Source organism: Trichechus manatus, unplaced genomic scaffold (assembly GCF_000243295.1).
Source record: "Trichechus manatus latirostris isolate Lorelei unplaced genomic scaffold, TriManLat1.0 scaffold00087, whole genome shotgun sequence".
Classification (NCBI taxonomy): Eukaryota; Metazoa; Chordata; class Mammalia; order Sirenia; family Trichechidae; genus Trichechus; species Trichechus manatus.
Genome location: NW_004444023.1, coordinates 2,676,266 through 2,702,870, shown reverse-complemented (window position 1 = coordinate 2,702,870; position 26,605 = coordinate 2,676,266). Strand labels below are relative to the sequence as shown.

The 26,605-nt window shown below is 50.2% G+C and overlaps 1 protein-coding gene and 1 non-coding gene across 3 annotated transcripts; both read right to left on the bottom strand.

Moving 5' to 3' along the window:
- Positions 1–12,690: 12,690 nt before the first annotated feature.
- NOP53 (NOP53 ribosome biogenesis factor) lies at positions 12,691–24,927 on the bottom strand. Of its 2 annotated transcripts, XM_023736267.1 has the most exons (13): positions 24,703–24,927; positions 23,327–23,391; positions 20,209–20,314; positions 19,299–19,498; positions 18,858–18,928; positions 16,898–16,993; positions 16,665–16,769; positions 16,408–16,590; positions 15,849–16,024; positions 15,405–15,471; positions 13,904–13,980; positions 13,744–13,800; positions 12,691–13,475 (listed from the first exon to the last, which is right to left on the bottom strand). In XM_023736267.1, exons 1-13 carry the CDS (start codon positions 24,924–24,926, stop codon positions 13,469–13,471), a joined length of 1,434 nt encoding a protein of 477 aa, XP_023592035.1. In that variant the 5' UTR covers position 24,927; the 3' UTR covers positions 12,691–13,468. The 2 variants fall into 2 exon arrangements, with proteins under 2 accessions (XP_023592035.1, XP_004381675.1); XM_004381618.2 differs by lacking the exon at positions 12,691–13,475 and having other exon boundaries at positions 13,588–13,800.
- On the bottom strand, positions 15,245–15,353 carry LOC111821522 (small nucleolar RNA SNORD23). The gene has a single exon (XR_002824909.1). It is a non-coding gene; the product is annotated as a small nucleolar RNA SNORD23 (small nucleolar RNA).
- Positions 24,928–26,605: the final 1,678 nt, after the last annotated feature.

Sequence of the window (26,605 nt, the reverse complement as noted above, 5' to 3'; positions counted from 1 at the left end):
GGAGTTTCCTTCAAACAGCAAGGCTATTTCCCTGGTGTATGTTTACTTTGTTCCATTTTCATTTTCTTTGACATGGTTTTATCTGGTTTGAACTAGCTCCATCATGAGCTGATTCCATCAAACTCAATCCAGGTAGTCCCCAACATATGACGTAATAGAGTTACGATGAACTGCACTTACAACCGTCTGTTTTCTTTTGTTATTTTGTACATCTTAGTAATACATACTACATACGATATTACAGCGTGTAATTTGCCGATGTTTATCATTCTCTTGCCAACCCCCAAAGGCACATAAAGACCAATTTATAAAGATGCTGATAAGAAAAGGCAATAATAATGAAAACTTTAACAAAAAAAAAAAAAGAGGTATTCAACTTATGTCAGAACCGAATTACGATGGAGTCGTCAGAACAGAAATCTGTCGTAAGTCAGGGAGTACTTGTCAATATTTATCCATTTAAATCTAGTCTTGTGTGTTTTGATTTGGCCATAGCTAGTCAATCTAATTAGATTTGGTTCTTATTTTTTTCTGGTCATAGTATTCTCTTTCGCTGTGTTAATACATTTAACTGGTTCAGAGGAAAATACCTGGTTCAACCAGGTAATTTTAGTATTTTCCTGGATCCAATTGCATTTCTTGAAACGTTTCCCTTTCTCTTGCTTGACACCACACTATTCTGAGTCCTCTGGTCTCTTGTGTCTCTTTTGGATTTTTCTCTTCTTTCTTTCTATTTTCTTCAGACTATAGTCATCCATAGCACTTACTGTTCTATATTCACATCCTTAAACAACTTGTGTGCTTTAATGACTTTGACCATCACGTATTATGATGCACCCATTTCTCTGTCACTGTCTCACCTGTGTTTCTACTTGCCTACAAAACATCAAAAGTTCATTTCCACATTTATCAGAATTTGAAATCATACTATTTTCCCCCTAAACCAGTCTTTTTCTCTATTTCTTCATATATTCGTGTTATGATACCTTTTCTTCAAGTGTACTGTTAAAAATAAATGGGCCAATTCTCCCTGAAAGCATCTTTAAAGACTTCATAGAAGAGATGCAATAAATGAATGAGTTATAACAGCCACTGATCATTTCTCACTTATATTGCCTCATGGCTACAGTTCAGGTGAGACTCAGCTCATTGGTTTTGGGATCCAGGCTAAAGGAGTAGCCTCTGTCTGAGTCGTGGGGTCCTCAAGGCAGAAGGCGGAAAAGAGCAACGATGAAACCATACTGTGGCTCCTAAAACTTGTTTGAAAGTGCCACTAAATTTCACTAACCTTCATTGGCCAAAGCAGACCACATAGCCACGTCTAATGTCATTACCATGGGAAAGATAATTCTTCTTCAGGGATGGGCTCATTGGGATGAGGCAGCAAATATTTTGACCACAATACAATTTACCACAAAAGGGGAGGCTTGAGCTGAATCTTCAGGTATAAAATTCAGGTCCCTGGGTGGCACAAATGGTTAATATGCTTGCTGCCAACCATAAGGCTGGAGGTGTGGTCCACCCAGAGGCACCTCAGAAAAAAAGCCTGGTGATCTACTTCTGTAAAATCTGCCCTTGAAAACCCTGTGGAGCACAATTCTACTCTGATGCACAAGGGATTGCCATGAGTCAGAATCAACTTGATGGCAACTGGTTTGGGTATTTTGGTTTAATGGGGGTCAAGGTAGACGTAGGAGCCCTGGTAGCACATTGGTTAAGTGCTTGGCTTCTAACTGAAAGGTCAGTGGTTCAAACCCACCAGCCATTTCACAGGAGAAAGATGTGGCAGTTTGCTTCATAAAGATTTGCAGCCTTGGAAACCCCATGGGGCAGTTCTACTAGGGTCGCTCTGAGTTACAGTCGACTCAACGGCAATGAGTTTTAAGGTAGACTTAACAGTTATAAACATATTACTCACGTGCTTCATCCTTCCTTTTCTCTTTCTTTTCTGCTGACTTATGTCTCCACTTTATTATACATCAGAGAACAGCTTTTTTTCGGGGGGGAGAAGCATTATGTGGGCAGGGAGAATGTGAGGTGCTTTAGCACTAAGTTATACCTCCTCTTGCACCAGAAGACACACTCAGGGAGAGAGCTGTGTGGGCAGGGTCTGTGGCACAACTTCATTCCAGGGTCCTTCCTTGTCATGGATCAAATTGTGTCCCCAAAAAGCATCTATCAGCTTGGCTGGGCCATGATTCCCAGTATTGTGCGATTGTCCACCATTTTGTTATCTGATGTGATTTTCCTATGTGTTGTAAATCCTACCTCTATGATGTTAATAAGGCAGGATTAGGGGCAGTTATGTTAATGAGGTAGGAGTCAGTATACAAGATTAGGTTGTGTCTTAAGTCAATCTCTTTTGAGATATAAAAGAGAGAAGCGAGTAGAGAGACAGTGGGACCTCATACCACCAAGAAAGCAGTGCCAGGAGCAGAGCGTGTCCTTTGGACCCGAGGTTCCTGTGCAGAGAAGCTCCTAGACCACAGGAAGATTGATGACAAGGACCTTCCTTGAGAGCCAACAGAGAGAGAAAGCCTTCCCCTGGAGCTGGCACCCTGAATTTGGACTTCTAGCCTACTAGACTGTGAGAGAATAAATGTCTGTTTGTAAAGCCATCCCTTGTGGTATTTCTGTTATAGCAGCAGTAGGTAACTAAGGTACTCCTCAACTGACTGAAGAGGACAAAATGTTGCCACCACAAATCACTCCTTCACCCACCTCTGAGGGGGATTCAGGAGAAGTCTCCTGACCACCTGTGCTCTGTATCAGGGTGAAGGTGCCAGTAGTAACTAACTAGACAGATGTTTCCACATTCTGTAACCAAATGAGAAGGCTTTACTTAAGTAATTTCAGAGTGGTTGACTTGTTTTCTTTTCATACACCGATTCTTTCTCATGCTTTCTTGTACTTCCATCGTAGTAAAATTTTTCTTTAATAAACCATAACTCAGGCTGCGTTATTCATCTGTCCTGGAAGGTACATGGAATTCAAATTCACAATCCAAGTTTATTGCATGAATTCAACTCTTAAGAAAAAACACATCCTAAGTACATTTATCAGAGAATCTGAACCTTTGCATGGAGAGAGGAGTGATCTAGGTTTTGGAGACAGATGCCAGGTGAAGGGAGGGAATGTCCCCCATCTCCAGGGTCTAGATTACCTCTTCTCCTAGCTGATCACTTTTTTCATAACTACCTTCTTCGCTTGGCTTCTGGGAAAGCTCCCTTCCCTGGTCTTCCTTCGTACTTTCTGGTCTCCGTTGAGGTCGGCTGAATCTTTCTCCATCCATTGCAGTATTGCTGTTTCCTAATGCTCAGTTCCCAGTCCTAGCTCTTTTTAACTACCCACTCTCCCTTGACTTGAATTCAGCTTTCCAGAGCCTTCCAGATTCCAGGGTCAGGTCCTTTAACCACTGTTCTCCAGGCTTGTTGCTTTGAGCCTCTTGGCTACTCCCTATGTCAGGTCAACAATGATAGGTCTAAAGACCCCAAACACATTCTAATACCAGGTGTAAGGACCTTTAGCCATGTCCCTCAGTCTCCCGATCCTGGGACCCAGTCCTGCTAGTGACACTCCCACATTATTCTAATCACTGCTCTGAGACAACCTAGCCAGACCACCGCCATTGGTTTTCACTCCAAGGACTTGGCCTTTTAGCTGCTCCCCTCTATTGCTCCTCCTTCGGAGCCCAAATGGCCCAGTTTTTGACAACTCTGCATGTCCTAGCTCTTACCTCTGTGTCCTGGGGCAGTAACTATTCGCTGGAGAGGGTTTGCCTGTTGTTGTTATTGTTAGGTGCCATGGAGCGGGTTCCAATTCATAGCAACCCTATACACAGCAGAATGAAACGCTGCCTGGTCGTGCACCATCCTCATGATCGTTGCTATGTTTGAGCCCATTGTGGCAGCCACTGTGTCAATCCATCTCGTTGAGGGTCTTCCTCCTTTTCGCTGACCCTATAGTTTACCAAGCATGATGTCCTTCTCCAGAGACTGGTCCCTAGGCTCTAGCAAATTTGTTTGCCCAGTTGGAGTTTGCCAGATCCACAGAATGGATATCAGACTCTGAGAATCAGAAAAAGCATCGTGTTCTTGATACCCCATCAAAGCAGGGCATGGAAAAATATCAGAGGAGTCAGTGCCTCACAGCCTCTACCCACTCTCCCTCGCCTTGAAGTCAGCTTTCCACAGGATCCTGAGTCCACTCAGGTGGGGAGAAAGGGTGAAACACTTGGGAATGTGGGCTCGATCCTTTGCCACATTTGCCGTAAGGTCCCTTTGCCAGAATGTCGCCCATAATACCAACGCTGTTTCTGATCAAAACTGGAAGCCACAGGAAAAGTGATGGATGTGTAACTTCTAGGGGCTTGAGGAGGGAGGGTTCCAGGTAACTCCAAGCCCCCTTCCCTGCCAGTGGGAAAGAAATGCAATCAAGAAAACCAGCACCTTCCCTGGGGAAAAAGGATGGAAATGAAGAGAAAACGGTGCAGACTTTTCCTCCCGAAATCCCCTATAACCTGTAGCAACCTCAGCCATGCCCAGGGAATAGGCTAATAGTCTTAGCCCAGTATAGGGAGGGTGGAAAGGGGTCATCTTTCCAGACCTGGCAAAGGGCTTTCCCAGACTACCGCTCGCTTCCTCCTTTGTCTCTCAGAAGGTCTGCTGGAGTCAGGTCCCCACCACTCCATCCCAGAGGCGAGAGGAACTGATGTGTGCTTAGGTCTCCTGCAGAGGAAAGAGGTGGGGAGTGGGAGAGCTGTAGAAAGGGAGGTACAAATGCCCTGCCCACCCTCCCACCCCCACTGGACTTTGCTTTTGGTGTCCGGGTAGGATGAGCTTAGATTCTGTGTTAGGAGCCAATGGCTTATTTCTGACATTAGGTCAGTGTCCTCAAAATTCAAATGCCTGCAGAGTCCAGACTATTAATGAGGGAACCAAACCCACGTTGGAGGTTAGGGGTACTGTGGAGAATCAGGAGCTCACACTCAAGTCACTTCGTAGCATCCTTGCTGGCCTCACCATTTGACCCCACTCCCAAAAGTCTCAAGCCCCACCCCTTTTTGGCATTTTTGTTTAATTGTCCAAAAGCTCTGCCCTTTCTTGGAGCTATGACCTTAAATTCAGAACCCTCCGTTATTCCTCACCTTCGGTTTCCAAATTGTCCTTTTCATGTTGATTTTTGCTGAGTTTTCTGAAAGGTGTAGTGGATTATGAAACATGAATGTCAATTTTAGTATGGAAATATTTGACCCAGTAATTGTGATGGTGTGGAAACCAGCTGGTCATCAGTTTTTACCTTTTCCCCAATCTCTACTTCCTTTGGGAACCAGAAGCCTATTTTTTGACTGGGAGAAAGACAGCTAACTTTGATGGATTTTAATGGTACTTAGAATAACTACCTCTCTTTTGTGATCTGACAAAAGAGCTTGTAGAAATGCTACTAGTTGGGTAGCAAAGTGGACAGCTTGTGTGACGCATCCACGTGAAAACCACCACAGAGAGGATGTAGGTGAGGGGACATTCAGGATGCCTGACAATCCGACAGCACTTGGTTGTGAAGTTAGGTACAGGGATTCACAATGGACGCAAACATACCAACTGTCATGGATTGAATTGTGTTCCTCCCCAAAAATATGTCTATCAATTTGGCTAGGCCATGATTCCCAGTATTGTATGATTGTCCACCATTTTGTCATCTGATGTGATTTTCCTATGTGTTGTAAATCCTATCTCTAGGATGTTAATAAAAGGAGATTAGTAGCAGTTATGTTAATGTGGCAGGACTCAATCTACAAGATTAGACTGTGTTTTAAGCCAATCCCTTTTGAGATATAAAAGTGAGATGTGAGCAGAGAGACAGTAGGACCTCATACCACCAAGAAAGCAGTGCCTAGAGCAGAGCGTGTCCTTTGGGCCCGGAGTCCCTGAGCTCAGAAGCTCCTCGACCAGGGGAAGATTGATAACAAGAACTTTCCCCCAAAGCCAATAGAGAGAGAGAGCCTTCCCATGGAGCTAGCACCCTTAATTTGGACTTCTAGCCTACTAGAAGAGAATAAATGTCTGTTTGTTAAAGACATCCACTTGTGGTATTTCTGTTATAGCAGCACTAGATGACTAAGACACCAAGAATCATGAAGATGGTGGCAGGACAGGGCAACATTTCATGCTGTTATATATAATGTCACCATGAGTCAGAACTGACTCAATGGCAACTAACAACAACCATTTCTACACCACGTGTATTTCTTCTATATCCAACAAAAGCACGTTTAAGTTTTGTAACAATTTTTTTTTCTAAAAGACAACAGATGTTAGAGGATCCTCAGCAAACATGAGGCTCTAACATGGCGTGATCTTCTTCCATTAGTGAATGTCATGTCATGGTTTTGACTTCTTCTTTCCAATACACACGAACATGGGATAAAATCCATGTTCTCATGTAATCATTGTGTAAGTTTTTTTTATCCAGCCCTGTTCCATATTCTCTAATTTTAATTGAGGGAATTGGAGAACAGCCAAACACTCAACTGCCCTTTAACTGAAGAGAAGTTGGGAAGAGGTTGAAACATGACATTCTGGAATCCTATAAAAATGAAACAAGATACCTAGTGTTCTATCCACCAGTGTCCTAGAAAAGAATAAACACATTCCTTCTCTGTCTGCGTGTTGGCGCAACAGCGGAGACTTGGAAAAACTCATGAAGATGCGGACCCCAAGAACTAGTCCCAGCTTAACTTGCTGACGGAGGTGTCCAAGGCAGAGTTGGCTCAGCAGAACCCTCACTGTAGCTGGTCATCAAGGTCAACCTTTTCCCTACTTTCCACTTCCTTTGGGTACTAAAAAAAAAACATACCCATTGCCGTCGAGTGGATTCTGACTCATAGCGACCCTATAGGACAGAGTAGAACTGCGCTATAGGGTTTCCAAGGAGCGGCCGGTGGATTCAAACTGCTGGCCTTTTGGTTAGCAGCCTGAGCTCTTAACCACTGTGCCATTTTTTTGGAGTACTAGAAGGCTATTTTTTGACTTTGAGAAAGAGAGATTACTTTTATGAATTTTAATGCTACTTAGAATAGTTTTTGTCTTAGCTGCCTCTCTTTTGTGTCTGTGCTAATAATCCAGGGTAAACGTAGCAGGGCCTATACCTTCTAAGTCTAGTGAATACTAAGAGAGGCTTACTTGTCTTTTGAGAGAGGAGCCCAAACTACAACAATCTTAGAGAGCAAATTAATGTTGCAAGATTGGAGGTTTATCTGCCTAAACTTTGAAACATGAGATTTTCTGCTGAGTATATGGTTATAGGAATTATATGGGGGTTGAAAACGTGCTTTGGGGAATATGAGAGGAAATTTAAGAGAATGAAAGGTGAGGCTTGAGCAGCATGGAGAGACCAGGATAAACTGGACAAGTCAGAAGTGTTGGAATTGTCCAGGCAAAATGTATACCAGAACTATAGTGATAGCAGTGGGGACTGAAAGAGAAGACAAGACTTTCTAGGGTTTGTCTTAAAAGCAGTTGGTGATTGGATGTAGAGATGGGGGTAGAATTTAAGAGAGCCCCACAAACACAGCTTTCCAGCATTAGAACATGGCAGAAACAATGCTGTATAACATCTGAACCTAGGCCTCATGAGACCTTTGCAGCTTCTGTTTTTGCTGTCTTGCTGCCCTGAGACCATAGTATGAAGAAGTCTGGGCTAGCCACCTGGAGAGAAAGCTTTGGCCAATAGCCAGCACCTCCAGACACATGAGTGAGGCCACTTGGATTATCCAGCCCTAGTCTATCTGTGACAACCACATGAGTGATCCCAGGTGAGAACCACAGAAGACTCCAGCAGTCAACCCACAAAACAATACATTGTTGCTGTTTTAAGCCAATAAATGTAGAGGGGGATAGGTGGGGCGTGTTGCTACTCAGCAAAAGATAACTGAGACAGTCTGGCGGTAGTGGCTAATGTTTAGTGAATGCTTACCCCACGCCAGTCCTAGCACTGGGCTTCTTAATTGCATTCTCTCATTTAACTCTCTCAACAACCCTATCGAAGGTGTGCTGTTATCTGCATTTTACAGATGAGAAATCTATAAAGTACAGAGATGTTAGCTAAAACAGCTAAGGTTACCCAGTGAGTCAGCAGAGCAGCCAGTACTAAAGCCCATGCTTTAACCACTGTGCTATTATTTTTTTCTATAAACCTCATTCCTTTGTCCAGACTATATTGCAATCCAGCATTTTAACTTTCTACCTCCTAAATAGCCACCATTTGACTAATTATCATCATTCAGTAGGATTTGCTGCTGCGCTATGGGTCAGAAAGTGTACGAGGAACTGGGAATGTAAAAGTGAATCACAGTGGAATCCTTTTACCTCCAGCTTAAGCCACACACACACACTCTACCAGAAATAAGTATCAAAAGCCTTAATTACTGTACTTTCCTTCGCTAAAGGACTAAAGGAACCCTGATAGCACAGTGGTTAAGCCCTCAGCTGCTAACCGATAGGTCAGTGGTTAGAACCCACCAGCTGCTCTGAGGGAGAAAGATGTGACAGTCTGCTTCCATAAAGATTTACAGCCTTGGAAACCCTATGGGGCAGTTCTCTGTCCTTTAGGGACCCTATGAGTAGAAATTGACTCAACGGCAGTGGGTTTTGTTTGGATACCTGGTATGCAGCTGTTGATCTGGCCAATGTCTTTTTCTCTATTCCAGTTTCAAAGGAACACCAGAAGCAGTTTGCCTTCAGCTGGGAAGGCCAGCAATACGTCTTCACTTTTCTACCTCAGGGGTATATCAACTCTGCAGCCCTATGTCATAATTTAGTCCACAGGGACCGTGATTGCCTTTCCCTTCCACAAGACATTACTCTGGTCCATAACATTGATGACATTACATTGATTGGACCTGGGAAGGAACAAACGTCAATGACTCTGGACTTATTGGTAAAACATTTGCGTGTGAGATGGTGGGAAATTATTTCCACAAAAACTCAGGCGCCTTCCATCTTAGTGAAATTTCTAGGGGGTCCAGTGGTGTGGAGCATGTCGAGACATTCCTTCTAAAGTGGAGTATAAGTTGTTACATCTGGCCCCTCCTACAACTAAAAAGGAGACTGTGCGCTTCTGGATTTTGGAGGCAACATATTCCTCATTCGGATGTGCTACTCTGGCCTATTTATCAAGGGACTCCAAAAGCTGCTAGTTTTGAGTGGGGCCCAGACCAAGAGAAGGTTCTGCAACAGGTTCAGGCTGCTGTGCAAGCTGCTCTGCCACTTGGACCATATGATCCAGCTGATCCAGTGGCTCTTGAAGTGTCATTGGCAGACACAGATGCTGTTTGGAGTCTTTGGCAGGCCCCTATTGGTGAATCACAGTGCAGACCCTTCGGATTTCGGAGCTAAGCCCTGCCATCCTCTGCAGATAACTACTCTCCTTTTAAGAGCTTTTTGCTTGTTACTGGGCCTTAGCAGAGACTGAACGCTTAACCATGGGCCACCAAGTCACCATGTGGCCTGAGCTGCCCATCATGAACTTGGTGTTATCTGACCCACAGAGTCATAAAGTTGGGCATGCACAGCAGCACTCCATCATTCAATGGAAGTGGCGTATACGAGATCGGGCCTGAGCAGGACCTGAAGACACAAGTTACATGACGAAGTGGCTGAAATGCCCATGTTCTCCACTCCTGTCACGTTACCTGCCTTCTCACAGTCTCCACCTACGGCCTTATAGGGAGCCCCATATGATCAGTTGACTGAGGAAGAGAACACTCATGCCTGGTTTACAGATGGTTCTGCAAGATATGCAGGCCCCACTCGAAAGTGGACAGCTGCAGCACTACAGCCCCTTTCTGGGACCTCCCTGAAGGACAGTAATGAAGGGAAATCCTCTCAATGGGGAGAACTTCGAGCAGTGCACCTGTTTGTTCACTTTGCTTGGAAGAAGAAATGGCCAGATGCATGATTGTATACTGATTCATGGGCTGTGGCTAATTCTTTGGCTGGATGGCCAGGGACTTGGAAGGAACATGATTGTAAAATTGGAGACAAGGAGGTATAGGGAAGAGGTATGTGGCTAAACGTCTCTCAGTGGGCCAAAGTGCAGATATTTGTGTCTCATGTGAATGCTCACCAAACGGTGACCTTAGCAGAGGAGGATTTTAACAATCAAGTGGATAGGATGACACGTTCTGTGGAAACCAGTCATATTTCCCCCAGTCACTCCTGTCATTGCTTAATGGGCTCTGGAACAAAGTCACCATGGTGGCAGGGATGGAGGTTATGTATGGGCTCAGCCACATGGACTTCCACTCACCAAGCCTGTCTTGGCTACAGCCACTGCTGAATGCCCATTCTGCCTGCAGCAGAGACCAACACTAAGTCCCCAGTATGGCACCATTCATTAAGGTGATCAGCCAGCAGCCTGATGGCTTATTGATTACACTGGACCACTTCCCATCATCAAAGGGCAGTGTTTTGTTCTTACTGGAATAGACACACTGGATACAGATTTACCTTCCCTTCAGGCAATGCCTCTGCCAAAACTACCATCTGTGGACTCACAGAATGCCTTATCCACTGTCACGGTATCCCACAGCATTGCCTCAGATCGAGACTCACTTCACAGCAAATGAAGCGCAGCAATGGACCCATGCTCATGGAATTCACTGGTCTTTCTTACCATGTTCCCCAACATCCTGAAGCAGCTGGCTTGATAGAATGATGGAATGGCCTTCTAAAGACACAATTACAGCACCAGCTAGGCGGCAACACTTTGCTGGGTTGGGGCAATCTTCTCCAGGAGGCTGTATATGCTCTAGTGTCTCATATATGGTGCTATTTCTCCCATAGCCAGGTGTCATGGGTCCAGGAATCAAGGGATGGAAATGGAAGTGACACCACTCACTAGTGACTCACAAATTTTTTTTGCTGTCCTCACAAACCTAGACCTTATGCGCTGCTAGTGTAGTGGTCTTAGTTCCAAAGGTAGAAATGCTCCCACCTGGAGACAGAACACTGATTCCATTGAACTGGAAATTAAGAATATCACCCAGCCACTTTGGCCTCCTCGTGCCTCTGGATCAACAGGCAAAGAAGGGAGTTACCATATTGACTGGTGTAACTGACCCTGATTACCAAGGGGAAATTGGATTGATGTTGCATAATGGACGTAAAGAAAAGTATATCTGGAATACAGAAGATCCCATAGAGTGTCTCTTAGTACTACCATGCCGTGATTAAAGTCAGTGGAAAACTACAGCAACCCAATTCCAACATGACTAGTAATGGCCCAGACCCTTCAGGAATGGTTGGGGTTACCCCACCAGGCTAAGAACCATGACCAACTGAGGTGCTTACTGAGGGTAAAGGGAGTACATAATGCATGGTGGAGGAAGGTAGTTCTAAATACGAGTTATAACCACACCACCAGTTGCAGAAACGAGCAATGTTAATTGTTGAGTATTTCTTCCTTGTATGTGTGCATCAACTATTTGTTTTCTTCACTTATAAAAAATTTAAGATGTAAATGGGGCTAGTGCATTTTCACTTGTACATACGTTAGTTTTATCGTTAGGCCCAAGCATAACTTTGTAATTGTCTTTATTTGGAGGTTGTGTGTGGTTTCAGGAGATGTGTACAGGTGCCAAGTTGACAATGGGTGAACAGTGATTGTGTGTCAACGTGGCTGGGCCACGATCCTCAGTGGTCTGGCATTTCTGTAATGATGTAGTCATCCTCCATGTCATCAGCCAATCAGTTGTGAGGAGAGTTTCCTCAGGGGTGTGGCCTGCATCCAAAATATATATATATATATATATATGGACGTTCTGGCAAAGCACTTTTGCTTGCTCTGGATCCTGCATCCAGCTCGTCACCATCTGACCTCCAGTTCTTGGGACTTAAGCCAGTTCCGTTATACTGCCTGCCACATATATAAACACACACACACACACACACGCAATTCACTGGTTTTGCTTCTCCAGAGAACCCCGCCTAAAGCAGTTTTGCCATCCTGCTAGGCTTAGAATAGCTGATCCCACAAAGGTAAAGGGAGAACCTCACTAACATCAAGAAGAACCTGTAACACAACGTGTCTTTGGGACCTGGGGTCCCTGCACTGAGAACCTCCTAGACCCAGGAGACAAAAAGAGCTGTAACGCTGGAGACAGCATGAGACAGTATGAGCAGGAAGAACCAGACCACTGGTGCGAGACAGCTGTGGTGAGCTTCGCATCCTGCAGAGTAAGGCAGCTGTGAGCTTCTCAGCCTTCACAGTAAGGCAACTGCAGTGGGCTTGCCAACACGCGAGCCAGAGAGCTGAGCGCCTTCAGGCAGCTTTAGTGGCAGAGTGCAGTGCCTCAGGCACTTGATGGCGCAGGCAGAAGAGCTTAACGCTGGCCCAGGGCCCACAGCGGAGGTCCAAGCTCGCCTGCCTGTGGGCGTGGCTGAGAAGCTGAGAGCTATCCTGCTTGGAAGCTGTCCTGACTGACAAACTGTATCATGTCTCCTGAGTTGTTCTTGTAACTTGCAAGTTGACCCTGATTATGAATTGTAACTTGTTACTCTCCTAATAAGGCCAGTGGTTAAGCGCTCAGCTGCTAACTGAAAGGTCGGCAGCTCAAACCCATGAGCCGCTGCACAGGAGAAAGATGTGGCACCTGCTTCCGTAAAGATTACAGCCTCGGAAACTGTATGGGGCAGTTCTACTCTGCCCTGTAGGGTTGCTAAGTTGGATCTACTTGATGGTAATGGGTGCTTTCCTAATAAGCCCTGTAACTATGAGTATGGTCTGTGAGTTGTGTGTGGTCACTGCAATGACTTATCAAACCCAGAAGAGAAGCAGAGAGTGCCGTGGCAGGAAGAGCTGATAAAAGGTTTGAAGGGTGAAGGTGTGTCTGACCGCCACATCAGACGAATCAGCTTGGGGCTGATGCTGATTCTCCTTCCCCCTTGTGAAGTTAGAGGACTTCAGACACAGTTGCGTTACAATGGGGTCGCCACGGCAGCTGACACCACCACCATTAATGCCATAAAAACTGCGATCAAAACTGGCTTCTCATTACCCCCATCCTGTGGCAGAAAGAAGTGGGCTGTTATCCAAGTGGGAGATCCAGGTGTTGACCTCGCCATCTCCCTCCCTCGCCCCCCACATCCAGTCGATCCTCAACCCGGCCCTATCTACCTTTTAAGTGTCCCTTCAGTCCTGGGGTGGCTGCCCATCGTCCCGCTATCTGGGTGGGCCAGGACCCCGGCTGCTGACGGCCATCTGACCCACCCTGAGGTCACAGGCCTTGGTGGAGATAAGCGCTCTGCAGCTATGGCCCCAAGCCCTGGTGGGAGATGTATGGAGAGACCACGTGGAGAAGAGGAGAGCATGAAGCTGCCCACAGGAGCGAGGCGCGCTGCACACAAAGCCTGAGGTGACGTCAGAAGATGCTTTATTAAAGACTGGGGATGCAGGCATCCAGTGGCTGTTATAACCTGCGGACAGAGAAGAGGGAGCTGAGAGTGGACGAGGGGAGAGGGCACCCCTTGTTCTTGCCTGCCATACACACTCCTCTGGTTTGGGCCTTTTGGTTTCTCTTCGCCCTCCTCCCTCTTCCGGACTTCCCCAAGTTAGTGTGGCTCCCCGCCGCTGCTGGGTTTGGGAAGGGCCCCTGCCCGAGTTGGAGCTGTGCTTCTGGCTCAGCCAAGAGGAGCCTGGCTGGAGAGGACAAGGGCAAGGCCCAGGGAGGGAAGCAGCACTCACTGGATCTCGCGGAATGCCCGCTTCTCCACCAACTTCACTTTGTACTTGCGCTTGAACCTGGGGAAGGGAAGAGAGGGCAGTCAGTGACCTGCAAGCCCCCACGCTGTGGGAGGGAGTCCCCAGCTGCCCCTCAGCGCCCCCGCGGTGGCCCCGGCCTCACTTGGCTCTCTCCCGAGGCTCAATCATGTTCCTTTTCTGGAAGCTCTTAAATCGGTCGCGGAGGATGTTGCCCTCGGGCTGCAGGACAAGGAAAGGGAGGCCTCAGTGGGGGCCTGGTGGGACCTGAGGTCACTGACCCTACACGGTGACCAGCCAGGGTTCAGCCCCCGCAGCCTCCCTGCCAGCCAGGCCCCCCACCCTGCTGGCTCTGCATGCATGGGGCTAAGCCTGGGGGGTGGTCAGGACTCATACACAGCAGCCTCAAGAGCTGTTTTGAGAAATAAACAGGAACGAGGCTGGTGAAGGGCAGGAGAGGGGCCAGACACAGGGCGCAGCAGGGGTCAGAGGGAGGGTGCACAGCCCTGACGAGGCCCAGCTGGTCAGAGCACAAGGCCAGGCTGGAGCCCGCAGGCCTGGAGAGGAGCCAGCCCAGGTTCTGAGCTGAGAGGCATGTCTGTGCTGTAAAAAAACCCCTTGAGAACAACTCAGTCAACTGGCATAAAATAATGCACAAAGTTTCTGTTCTGCATCCTAGTTTGGCGAGTAACATCTGGGGTCTTAATAGCTTGGAAACAGCCATCTAAGATACACTATTGGCCTCTACCTGCCAAGAGCAAAAGAATAAGAGGCTAATCAAAATCTCAGAGAAGAAACAAGTCTACAAGGCTCACAGCCTACACAAGCCACAGCCTCATCTACCCTGAGACCAGAAAAACTAGATGGTGCCCAGCTACCAGAATTGACACATCTGACCGGGGTCACAACAGATGGTTCCAGGTAGGACAGGAGAAAAATGTAGAACAAAATTCAAATTCTTAAAAAAAGCCAGACTTACTGGACCAGTTGAGACCAGAGACTATCGCCCAGAGATACTCTTTAAACCTTGAACCGACAACTAATCCCTGAGGTCACCTTTTAGTGAAATAACAGAGTGGCACACAAAATAAGAATATTACCCATGAGAACAGTCCCCTACTAAAAAACTATCTGTATGAGACCAAAAGATCAACATTTACTCTAAAACAAAGATGAGAAGATAAGGGAGCAGGGAAACTAGAGTACTAGAAATAGAACAACCAGAACCCAAAGAGAATGTTGACACATTGTGAAAACTGTAACTAACGTCACTGAACTATCTGTGTGGAAACTGTCAAATGGAACCTAGTTTACTGTATAAACTTTCACAGAGACGTAACAAAATACTTTTTAAAGTAAAGAACACCCCTTGAGGACCAAAGAGGGTGAGATTTGGGGAGGGCAGGGGCTGGGAGCAAGTGCCTCCTATGTATCTAGGCCCAAACCACCCCGTCTCTCCCCGCTGGCACCCCATCTCTGGAGCCCGTGCCCTCAGCCCCCGGGCAATGGCCCAACCGGCCAGCCCAGGGGAGCCACTGTGTCGCCCACAGCCCTGGGGGGGCACGGGGAGCAAGGATGGGTATCATCAGTGGGCACAGTGTCCCCACAGCCCCAGGCCCCCCCACCCCGCCCACCATGGCAGGCACCTTCATGGTTCGAAGCGAGTCTGACAGCTCCGAGCTCAGCTGCACATCGATGTCAGGGGCCTGATACCTGCAGAGTACAGGGTAGTGGGGTTCAGGACCAGCCCACGGCAGAGCCCCACTCAGAGCCCAGAGCCCCCCTGGGAGGAGTGCGCCAGCATGGGGCCCCAAACAGCAGGGTTACAGGGAGACGAGATGCCACCTCCCAGGGGAGCACAGCCCGAGCAGAGGCAGGACCAGGCACCAGAGGTGGGCAACGGAGCCCTGAGACCTCCTGCCTGGTGAACTCCCCACCCCGCTCCCGTCCTCCTCCTTAGTTTCCCTGCCTCCGGGACCCCATCCTGGCCTTCCCCCGCCCACAGAGTCCCCTCCCAGCCATCCCTCAGGCCCCCTTCTGGTCTCCCACCCTGGGTCTCCCTTCCCAGCCTGGCTTCCCAGGGGCCTCACTTGAGCCGCCCCAGCCTGTGGGGCTTGTCCGCCTCAGCCAGCCGCTGCAACCGCCGCTGCTCCCGCCGCCTCGCCAGCTCTGCCAGCCGCTGCGCCACCTGGGCCTTGATCCCGCGCAGCTGGAAGAGCTGCTGGTGCCGGAGCTGGGCGGCCCGCTGTGCAGCCCGCTGCACCCGCTGTGGGAGGGACCAGGAGATCAGGGGCTCACTCCTCCCCCCCACTCTGGGCCCCTTCACCAGGAGGCCTTCCCTGCCCACCCGCTCCCCAGGCGACACGCTGGCTGCCCTAGCTTCTTCACAGCAGGTTTTCTCTGCAACTACCTTGTCATCCATCTGTCTGTCTGGGGTCCGTAAGCCCCACCCCCCCAGCAGGGGCTTCCTCTAGTGGGTCCCTGCTGTATCCCCTGAGCCTGGAGTGGTGCCTGGTGGCCACCTGGAGGACACTGGGAAATAGTCCCCAGGCAACAAAGCAGAACCCCGAACAGCACAGAAAGCAGGCTGTGGGGATTAGAAGGCAGGCTGCAGGCAGCAGAGACCCATCCCGAGCCCGTGGTGCTCACCAGGGTCCGGGCAGCCTTCTCCCGGCGCCGTTGCTGCTCCGTCTTCTTCTCAGCAGTGGCCAGGCGGGGGGATGCAGGCAAAGCCTGGTCTCCTCCAGTCTCGGGCCCCTGGCTCTCCCCCGGCTCCCCCTCCCCATCCGACTCCTCCAGCAGCCCCTCGCACATCTCCCGGAACGAGGACTCCTGGGGGTGGGGGAGAGAGTCAGGGCGGAGGGCGAGGTGGGCAGGGAGGGAGGGTGGGGATAGGCTGGGCTCACCTGGGTCGCAGCCTGCTCAGCAGTGGGCAGGGCCAGCTGCCGCTCCAGCTTCTGTGCCGCCTGCTGCCGCTGCAGCTCAACCTCGTGGGCCGCCCGGAGCAGGGCCTGAGGGAGCAGGGGTAGGAGTTGAGGCGCTTGACTCCAGGGCCTTCTCCTGGGTGGTGCTGAGTCCTAACCCACCTCACCTCCCATCTGTCCTGTCTCCACACCCCTCCGTGGCCAGGGCTGCATACCTGGTGGTCCTCGAAGGACGGGTTGTAGGAGGCTCCAGCGGGTGTCACCTCCACGGCAGGCACCTGGGAGGGCTTGGTGAGGAGACGCTGTGGCCGCTGAAGGAAGACAAGGCCAGGCAGGGTGAGGCCCAGGAGCCCCGTGGCTCCAGTTCCACAACTCATGGTGCTGACTCCAGGCTCGAGAAGCAGCGAGGGACCGTGCGGGCCCTCACCATGGAGCCCTGGGAGCCTGCCCAAAGCCCAGCAGCATCCTGAACAAGGGATATCTGGCGGCCGAGGGGTTGCACAGCTGAGGATGAGCGGGTTCCTGAGGTGGAGCCTCGCCGGTCGTTCCTGGGAAGAGGCCACACAGTACCCTACGGCGCTGAGGGCTGGACTGGTGACACGTGCAAGAAAAGAGACGGTGAGGTAGGTCCTGGTTTGCTTTCAGCCCGCCATCCGCGCCCCTGCTTATAAAGCAAGTGGGGTTTCCTGGTCTCTCAGCAGGGCAGGGCTGATGAAGGTGACCAAGGCCACTGCAGTGTCGACACCCTTGCTGTTCCGGATGGCCCGCGGACCCCCAGGGGCTGGTGAGAAATGCAGAATCCCAGGTCCACCCGGGACCTGCTAATCAGAAGCTACATTTTCACCAGAGCCCTCGGTGAAGTCACGTTGGGGTAGCACTGCTCTGCAGCCTGTTGCTTTCACACCGCCCTCATCCCACCCCATCCGGTCCACCCCAGCCGAGGCCCTGCTGGCCACCAGCTAATGGAGCAGAAGCCTGGGGCTCACCCTGGATGTCTCCCCGCCCCTCCCCTCCCCTCCCCAAACCACCAGCCAGTCCTGGCATTTCTGCCCTAGGATACTGTCCTGGGTCACTCCGCCTCTTCCCTGGCCCTGCACACCTGCTCCACTATAATCCAGTCTCCCAGGGACAGCCACCCGGATGCTCTCTTTCCTGTGCAAAACCCTGTGGTGGCTCCCCTGCACTTAAAATAAAACCCGCCATCAGCCTCAGCTTTCTCCCTGACCTCCCCAATCACATAGGCCTCCTCGCTGGAACTTGCTGGCCCCCCTCAGGGCCTTTGCACATGCTGTTCCCCAAGCTGGAAGACTCTCCCCTCAGACATCTGCACAGCGGCTCCCTCACCTCCTCCAGGGCTCTAACCCTGATTAGCACCATCTCCTTAGGGGATGTGTCCCTGGGTGGTAAACAGTTAATGCGCTCGGCTGCTGACTGAAAAGCTGGAGGTTCAAGTCCACCCAGAAGTGCCTCAAAAGGAAGGCCTGGTGATCTACTTCCAAAAAATCAGCCATTGAAAACTCTCTGGAGCTCAGTTGTACTCTGAAACATATGAAGTCATCATGAGTCGGAGACGACTTGATAGCGACTGGTTTAGAAGTCCCCGGGTGGTGCAGTTAACAAGCTTGGCTGCTAGCCAAAAGGCTGGCAGTTCGAGTCCACCCAGTGGTGCCTCAAAGGAAACACCTGGTAATCTACTTCCAAAAAATCAACCACGGAAAACCCTATGGAGCAGGGTGAGTGTAGGCAGGCCCAGGAGACTCTGAAGCCCGTGGGTTCCACCAGCTCAAGATGAAGAAGGAGGCTACAAACTGAACACAGAAACAGCAAGGCTTCTACCACGCTTGCTGCCCGCCGGGCCTGTGCAGGGCCTTTCTGGTGTTAGCGCTTTAAATTCTCCCAACCACCCCAGAAACTAAGCACTGCTATCACAGCATTTCACAGGTAAAGGGACAGAGGCCTGAAAACATAAGGCACCTTCCAGGGACCAGCAGTGCCGGGCTGGAACTGGAGCCTAGAGAACCTAGCCCCCAGGCAGGTTCTGGTCACTGGGAGCCCGGCTATGAAGTACAGACTCTGGCCCAAATGCATCCTTCCCAGCTCCGACCCCGGACAGTTCCCAGCACTCGCCCCCGCAGAGCTGCAGTCACCCAGCACACCCTTGTGGCACGTTCCCACCTTGACTCCTTTCTTCTTGGTCTGCTCCAGGAAGAAGGTGTCCTGGTCTACCAGCGGCTGGTCCAGAGGGTCTGCAGGGACAGGGAGGGGCTGCTGGGGGCTTTCTAGCAAAGCAAAGGGTCACGTCCCAGGAGCTCCCTCCAGTCCTTCATTTCAAGAACAAGGGCATTGAAGCACAGCTGAGAGGGACCGATTATGGTCCACAAGGGGCCTCGAACGACAGGGCAAACAGCGTCTGGACAGCATCCAGAATGCAGAGACCCAAGGCTGAGGGGCAGATGTGAAAACAGCACTACCTCAAGACACCTGACTGTTAGAAGACCATCAAAGCAATGCCCACAGGGCAGCCCCACAGACGTGGGGCTCTTGTGCAGAGCGACCTGCACAGCTGCCCACGGCGGCCCTTACCCACCACCCCAAGGTGAGAGCAGGGTCACTCACTGTCTGAGGCCCAGAGATTGTAGAAGGGCCGCTCGACGGTGTCCTGTGGCCCAGGCTTGGCCTTGGCAGTGGGGGGGTGGCAGAGCCGGGCCTGGGCCCTGCGCACCTCACGGGGCACCTCACCCTGCTTGGCCAGCCTCTCCCATAGCTGCTGCTTCCGCTTGAGCTTCTTGGCGTTGGGGACCTGGTGGGCAAGGATGCTGGGTCGGGGAGAGGCAGGTCGGTGAGGCAGGTGGGTCAGGATCCCCTGGCTCCACTCGCTGACCCTGCCACCCAGCCCCCACCACCACTCTGGAGCTCCTTCTCCAGCATCCCCTCTCCCAAGAGCCCCCTAAAAGGTGGCCCCTCCCACTCCCCATGCCATGCCCCGGCTTCAGACACCTGAGCCCCAGACTGGCCAATACAACAGCCTCCCAGACGCTCACTGTCACCCAGGCGCCTGACACATCAAATCCACCTCCGCATCACCCCTGAACCCAGCCCTTCTCCCAGCTCTCTACCTCGCGTACCCCATCACCCAGTCACCCAGCCCCCATCCACCCTGTCTGGGGAAGCTTCCCTTCCCCTCTCCAGTGGCCAATCACTCAGCCTGTTGGCCTGCCTCCTATATGAGGCTCCGCCCCATCCCCTCTCCTCTTCACCCCCAGAGCCCCAGGCCTGGTCCTGACCCTCATCCTCACTGACCTTGAACACAGCACCCAGGCCTCCAGGCTTACTCCCTCCAATCTGCGCTCCATCCGGCAGCCAGGGTTTTCCAAAGCCCAAATCTGATACCCTGCCCATGACTCTCACCTACACCCCTCCACCCCAGAATCCCTTTAGGGCCAAGCAGTAGGTAGGGGCTGCTGTGGAGAAGGGCACAAGGCTGGGACCTGGTGGGCAAGGAGGGTCAGGGGTGGAGGACACTCACTCTTTGGGGGCAGGGACCTTGGATGTGTTCTCAAGGGTGAGGTCGATTCGGAGGGGTTTCCTGAGGAGCAGCGACTTCTTCTGGCCTTTCGTCCTCTTCTTCAGGTCTGGCAGTGGGAGAACGGAGAGGCAAGGCCTCAGCCCTCCTGCAGCCCAAAATGCCTCCCCCATCCGGGCTGCAGCGGAGCCATCACACCTGCACCCCAGGACAGACTGGGAGGTCTCCAGGCTGACGCCAGGCCCCCACCTGAAGGGAGAGGCTCCCAGGGCCGGGCTCAAGGCTGCCCAACTTCTGACCCACACCCCTTTCTGGGCCAGCAGGAGGCAGGCTCTGTGCTGGGAACACAGTGGGAGTCTGAGCGATGGCCCTGCACATGAAGGTGTCCCAGACGCAGCAGCAGGGAAACAGCCACAGGACCAGGAACGTGCACGAGGAGAAGAGCAGACGGTCATGGATGACCACAAGATGGACAATTCTCAGCACAGCCTCCTCCACCTTTTACTTCTAAAGCCTGACAGTTAAAAGGACTCCAGATCAGAACACACTAGGCCAGAGTCCTTACCCACCTGCTTACTGGGGGACTTCGTGCAAGTGACTCCACTACTCTGTGTCGCCAACGTGAGAATACAAATGCCAGCCACTCAGCTGCCTTCGAGTCCATTCCGACTCACGGCGACCCCACATGTTGCAGAGTAGAACTGTGCTCCGTAGGGTTTTTAATGGCCATGCAAGGTCCCTGGGTGGTGCAAACGGTTTGCAGCTTGGCTACGAGCCTCAAGTCTGGCGGTTCAAATTCACCCAGCGGCAATGCAGAAGAAACGCCTGTCAATCTACTTCCGGAAGATTCAAACTCATTGCCATCGAGTTGATTCCAACTCATGGCAACCCCACGTGTGCAGAGTAGAACCGTGCTCCACAGTGTTTTCATGGCTGTGACCTTTTAGAAGCAGATCGCCAGGCCTGTTTTCCAAGGTGCCTCTGAGTGGATTTGAACCACCAACCTTTTGGTTAGTAGCCGGGCACTTAAACGTTTGCACCACCCAGGGACTCCTGAGAATATGAATACCTGGCTCCTAAGGTGCTGTGGGGACTGAATTATTCAGGAGCACAAAGCACAGTCTCACCTGTGAATGCTTACGATCACCACTATCTTTCTACCTTCTCTCTTTTACTGAAGTGGAAGCTGTAAACTGCCTCTCTTCAGCTCCCTAAAGGACTCCTGACTCACGTGAGCAGGCTCCACCTACTCACTCATCTGTTCATTAGGGCAGGGCCCTGACCTCCTCCCTTTCTGTTCAAACACCAGATCTCCTCATTTTTGTTAAAGCTGACTTCTTTAATAACCATTCCTGACCTGCTCATTCAATCTCCTACGCCTCCAAGCAGGTCCTCAGACTGCCTGTCTGCTCACCGAGACAGGTGCTCTCTCCTTATTAAAACAGACCCCCGGAGCCCTGGTGGTCCAGTGGTTAAGCGCTTGGCTACGAACCGAAAGGTCAGTGTTCAAACCTACCAGCCGCTCTGTGGCAGAAAGATGTGGCAGTCTACTGCCATAAAGATTACAGCCTCGGAAACCCTATGGGGCAGTTCTACTCTGCCCTACAGGGTCGCTATGAGTCAGGATCGACTCCACGGCAATGGGTCAGCTCTTGCTGCTTTAATGCAAGCTCAGAGAAGGAGCCCCACTGTTAAAGCAGCTTGCTGTTTTGCTCATTAAAACTATCGGGTTTAATAGTCTACAGGGCTAACTGCATACACGAGCCATGGCCTCATCTACCCTGAGACCAGAAAAACTAGATGGTGCCCTGCTACCACTACCCACCATTCTGATCAGGGCCACAATAGAAGGACCCTGACAGAAGGAGAGAAAACTATGGAACAGGACGCAAATTCTTAAAAAGTCCAGACTTACTAGACCAGCTGAGACCAGAGGACTCCCTGAGACTATCGCCCCGAGATGCTCTTTAAACCTTGAACCGAAACTATCCTCAGATCACCCTTTAGCGCACTCACAAATCAGCACACAAAATAAAGCATATTATCTGGAGTATGGTTTTCTACTAAAAGATCATCTATAGGAGACCAAACGGTCAACAACTACTCTAAAGCAAAGATGAGAAGATAAAGGGGCAGGGAAACTAGAACACTAGAAACGGAAACACCAGACCGCAATTAAAGACAATGTTGACCCATTGTGACAAATGTAAACATCACTGAACAATTTGTATAGAAACTGTAAAATGGGAACCTAACTTACAGTGTAAACTTTCATGAAAAGCATAATATTGAAAAAAAAAAAAAAAAAGCTAGCAAGCTTTCTGTTAGAGCATGCCTCTTAGCTTGTTTTCTATCCAGCTGCCATCAAGTCAACTCATGTTGACCCCATGTGTGTCAGAGTAGAACTGTGCTCCACAGGGTTTTCAATGGCTAGTTTTTCAAAAGCAGATTGCCAGGCCTTTCTTCCAAGAAGCTTCTGGGTGGACAAGATCCTCCAACCTTTTGGTTAGCAGCCAAGCACATAAACGTTTGCACCACCCAAGGACTCCAGCTTGTTTTCTGTCTCCTCTTTAAAGCACATCGCCTGTTCTCAACTCTGTTTTTCTATATATTGTTTTGAAGTCCCATGACGCATTAAAGCAATCCCTAACTTGCTTCTTGTCCACTTGCTGCAGCAGGTCCCAACCTTGTTTTCTGGCAAAATAAAGCAGGCAGGTCGTAACTAGCTTCTTACCTACTTGTTAAAATAGATCCTCTTGTTTTCAAAACATCGTATTAACTGAAGCAGGTCTCATTTCTTAAAGCAGAACCTTGACTTGCTCTTCTGCAAGTCAGCGGCAGAACTCCTGGTTTATTTCTAACCTACACATCAAGGCAGACCCCCAGCTGGCTTACCTGTGTATTGACAGCTCTGACGTCTTACAGAAAATCTGACTCCTTAAGTTAATCTCCAGCTTGCTTTCTGCTCACTGGTGGTCTTCTTGTTTATATTAAATACATTTGATTACATTTAGTGGACGCTCAAATGGCTTCTTCCAAGTTACCTCATTAACACAGAGCCTATCAGAGGCTAGGGTAGGCCAGATAACAACCAAACAACACCACGAAGCCCCCTCCTCACCTTTCTCCTTGGGGCCAGTGTCCACAAAGAAGAGTTTTTCATCGGGGGCCTCTGACACCAAGCCACTGGGAGATGAAAAGCAGAGTGTCAGGCAGAGACATTAGGGAAGGATCGGGTTTAACCCCTTAGGGCCAATCTTCCTCTTAATCTCATTCACACCCCTCTTCCCACCAGGGGACCTTTCTGGACTAAGACCTCTACCCTCAAAACGCAGAACAGAATTTCAAGTTCTCATGGAATCTAGACTTTCTGGAGCCATAGAGACTGGAGGAACCCCCGTAACTATTGCCCTGAGATAATCTTTAAATCTTAAACCAAAAATATCCCCTGAAGTCTTCTTAAAAACCGAACAGTAGTTTAGCTTAACTACTAAAGAATGTCTGCCTTGAGCATTATGCTCAAACTGACAACAGCAACTTGAAAGATTAGACAGAAATCTTAGGGGGGCAGTGAGTTTATGTTAATGGGGGAAGAACAACTCAGAAGAGGGTGAGAATGGTTGCACAATTTGAAGAATGTAATCAGTCACTGAGTTGTACACGTAGAAATCATTGAATTGGTGTATGTTTTGCTGTGTATAATCTCAACAACAAAATAAATAAAATCCAAAAACAAAACCTCTCCCCTTAGTTTGATCAATTGTGGAGTTAATTCTGACTCATGGCGGCCCCCCATGAGTGCTCCACAGGGTTTTCAATGGCTGATTTTTTTGGCAGTAGATCACCAGGGCTTTCTTCCGAGGTGCTTCTGGGTGGACTCAAACCTCCAACCTTGCGTTAGCAGCCGAGCATTAGCAGAGTGTTAACGCTTTGAACCACCCCGGGACTCCCTCCTCAGTTTACCAGGACTTAACAGTCAAGCCACATCAAGCTAGGGTGCCAGATAAAATACAGTATGTCCAGTTAAACTTGAATTTCATATAAATAAAGAACACTCTTTCTAGTATATGTTTCGTGCAGTATTTTTCATATTCATAAACGTTACTGCCTAGAAAACCCTATGGGGCAGTTCCACATGGCTATGAGTCGAAATCGACTGGACGGCACCTAACAACATTCGCTTACTTATATTAAGAACATTCCTAAAACAAATACATAAATAAGTTAAAAAACATTTACTTGTATTAAAAAATTGTTTATCTGAAACTCAAATTTAACTGTCCACCCTGTGTTTTTATTTGCAAATCTGGGAACGCTACCAAGCCGAACAGATGTCCCCCAACTTCTCATCCACAGTCCCCAGCCCACCCTCTCAGTTTCCCCAGCGGTGCTCAGACAGATGATCCCACCTCCCCCCCACCAGAAGTCCCCCAAAAGTCCCCCAAGGACGAGCAGCACAAAACCCCCCATGAGTCCCGGAAGTCCCGCCCCACGTACCCGCGTGTGCGCTCCTGCAGCCTCACGTCCTCCAGGAAGTGATCTACCTCTAGCGCCAGCGGCTCCTGCGCAAGCCGCCGCCAGCCCCGCTTCCTATTTCGTGGGCCTCGCCGCCGCCGCCTCAACGCCGGATCCACCGAAGTGGGCCTCAGCCCCAGGAAGCCGGAATCGGCCGCGCTCTTCGAGCACGGTCTCCCGCCACCGCCACTGCTTCCCGCCGCCATCTTGTTAAAGGAAGAATCCGGTCACCAGCGCACCGAGATCCGGTTGGGGGCGTGCGCGCGCAGATTTCCCTCCCACGCCCGTGACCTACTTCCGGTGGCTGCCATCTTTGTAAAGTTACTGCCGTCCAGGAGGAGTAATGAGGCTGCCATCTTGGTAAAGGGTAAATGGCTCCTCCCTTTTCCTGTCTGTGCGGCGGAATCTACACATTTCCTGGCAGCTGCAGGTTCGAGGTTCTCGACTCTTCTCCTAAGCAAGATACTGTTTTTAGCGGCCTTGGATCTTTGCTCAAGATGATGACTATTATTATTTAAGATAATTTCTTTTTTACTGTAATCTCGTTTGCTTAAAAAAGAAAAGTCAACCGTCTGTGGCAGATGCGGCACAAGACACTTCCCAATTTTAGAACTTTTGACCTCTCAGTGTTCCAATCCTAGAGTCTTGAAAATCAAAGAACTTTAAGAATGTCCAGGTTGGCCGCACAGAAGTTCTACTCAAGGGATGTGAGAAATGTATACTATTAGAACCCTGGAAGTACAGAGTCTTATCTTTAATTTTCCAGGTTACTTCGTTGTGTCTCTGTTTTCTGTAAAATGGGGGTGTACTATTCCATTTGCCTAGTGTGATTATAAGGAGCCCTGGTGGTGCACCTTGTTAAGTGCTTGGCTGCTGACCGAAAGGTTGGTGGTTTGAACCCACCCAGTAACTTAGTGGGAGAAAGACCTGGAGATCTTCTATAAAGACTACCGCCTAGGAGACCCTATGGGGCAGCTCTGTTCTGTCACATGGGGTCGCTGTGCACAGCACCTAACAACAACATGTAAAGCACTTAAGACCGTGCCTGGCATCTAAGTGGTAGCTATTGTTACTGCCTCGCCCCCCGAGATTTCATCTTAGAATCAACTAATCTTTGCTATTTACAAATAAGGAAGGAAGCTCAGAGGCCCTTGGACCCTGGCAACCATCCAAAGGAATCCAGGGCCTCAGAAAGGCCATTCGCCACTCATAAGGAAAGAGGCACAGAGAGGGAAGGCGCCATGCGAGGGTCACACAGCTGACGCTGCTGGATCCCTGCGCAGAGAGTTAGCAAGGTGATAGGCACTGAATGGTGGAACTGACGCCTGAGCACGTACACCTCGGACAGAGGGTGTAAGGGAGGTGTCTCGGCGATCAACCTGTCCAGCTCCCGAGTGTCCGCCAGAGGGCGACAGGAGCTGCGAAACGGGGCGAGAGTAGGTGGGAAGAGCGCGCGGGCCAGCTTGTCCCGGGGCGCTGTGGGTGTGGCCCTGGGGGTCAGTCCGCGGGGCCGCGAGCCCAGGGTTCGCTGCGTAACAAGGCCTGAGAGTCCCCACGGCATGAACGTGCGCGCGCACATGATGGTGGTCTTCGCGGCAGTGTCACCTCCTCCCCCCCAAGGAGCCCGTTTGTCCCTCGTGTTACGTGTCAGAAGTCGTGTACCTACGTTGCGCGAGTGCCCAGTTGCAGGGGGCGGGGGTGGCACGTTGTGCCCAAGCTCTCGCGCGCACACAACCTCCCGCCCCAGGGCTCAGTTCCCAGGCCCTCGCAGCGGGTGATGGGAAGGAGGGATGTCCCGCTGGGAGGGCCCCAGGGTAACTTTTCTTCGGAAAATATGTCGGTCTGGCCCCCAGCCCAGGCCTGAGTCACCAGGCTCGGCTGGATT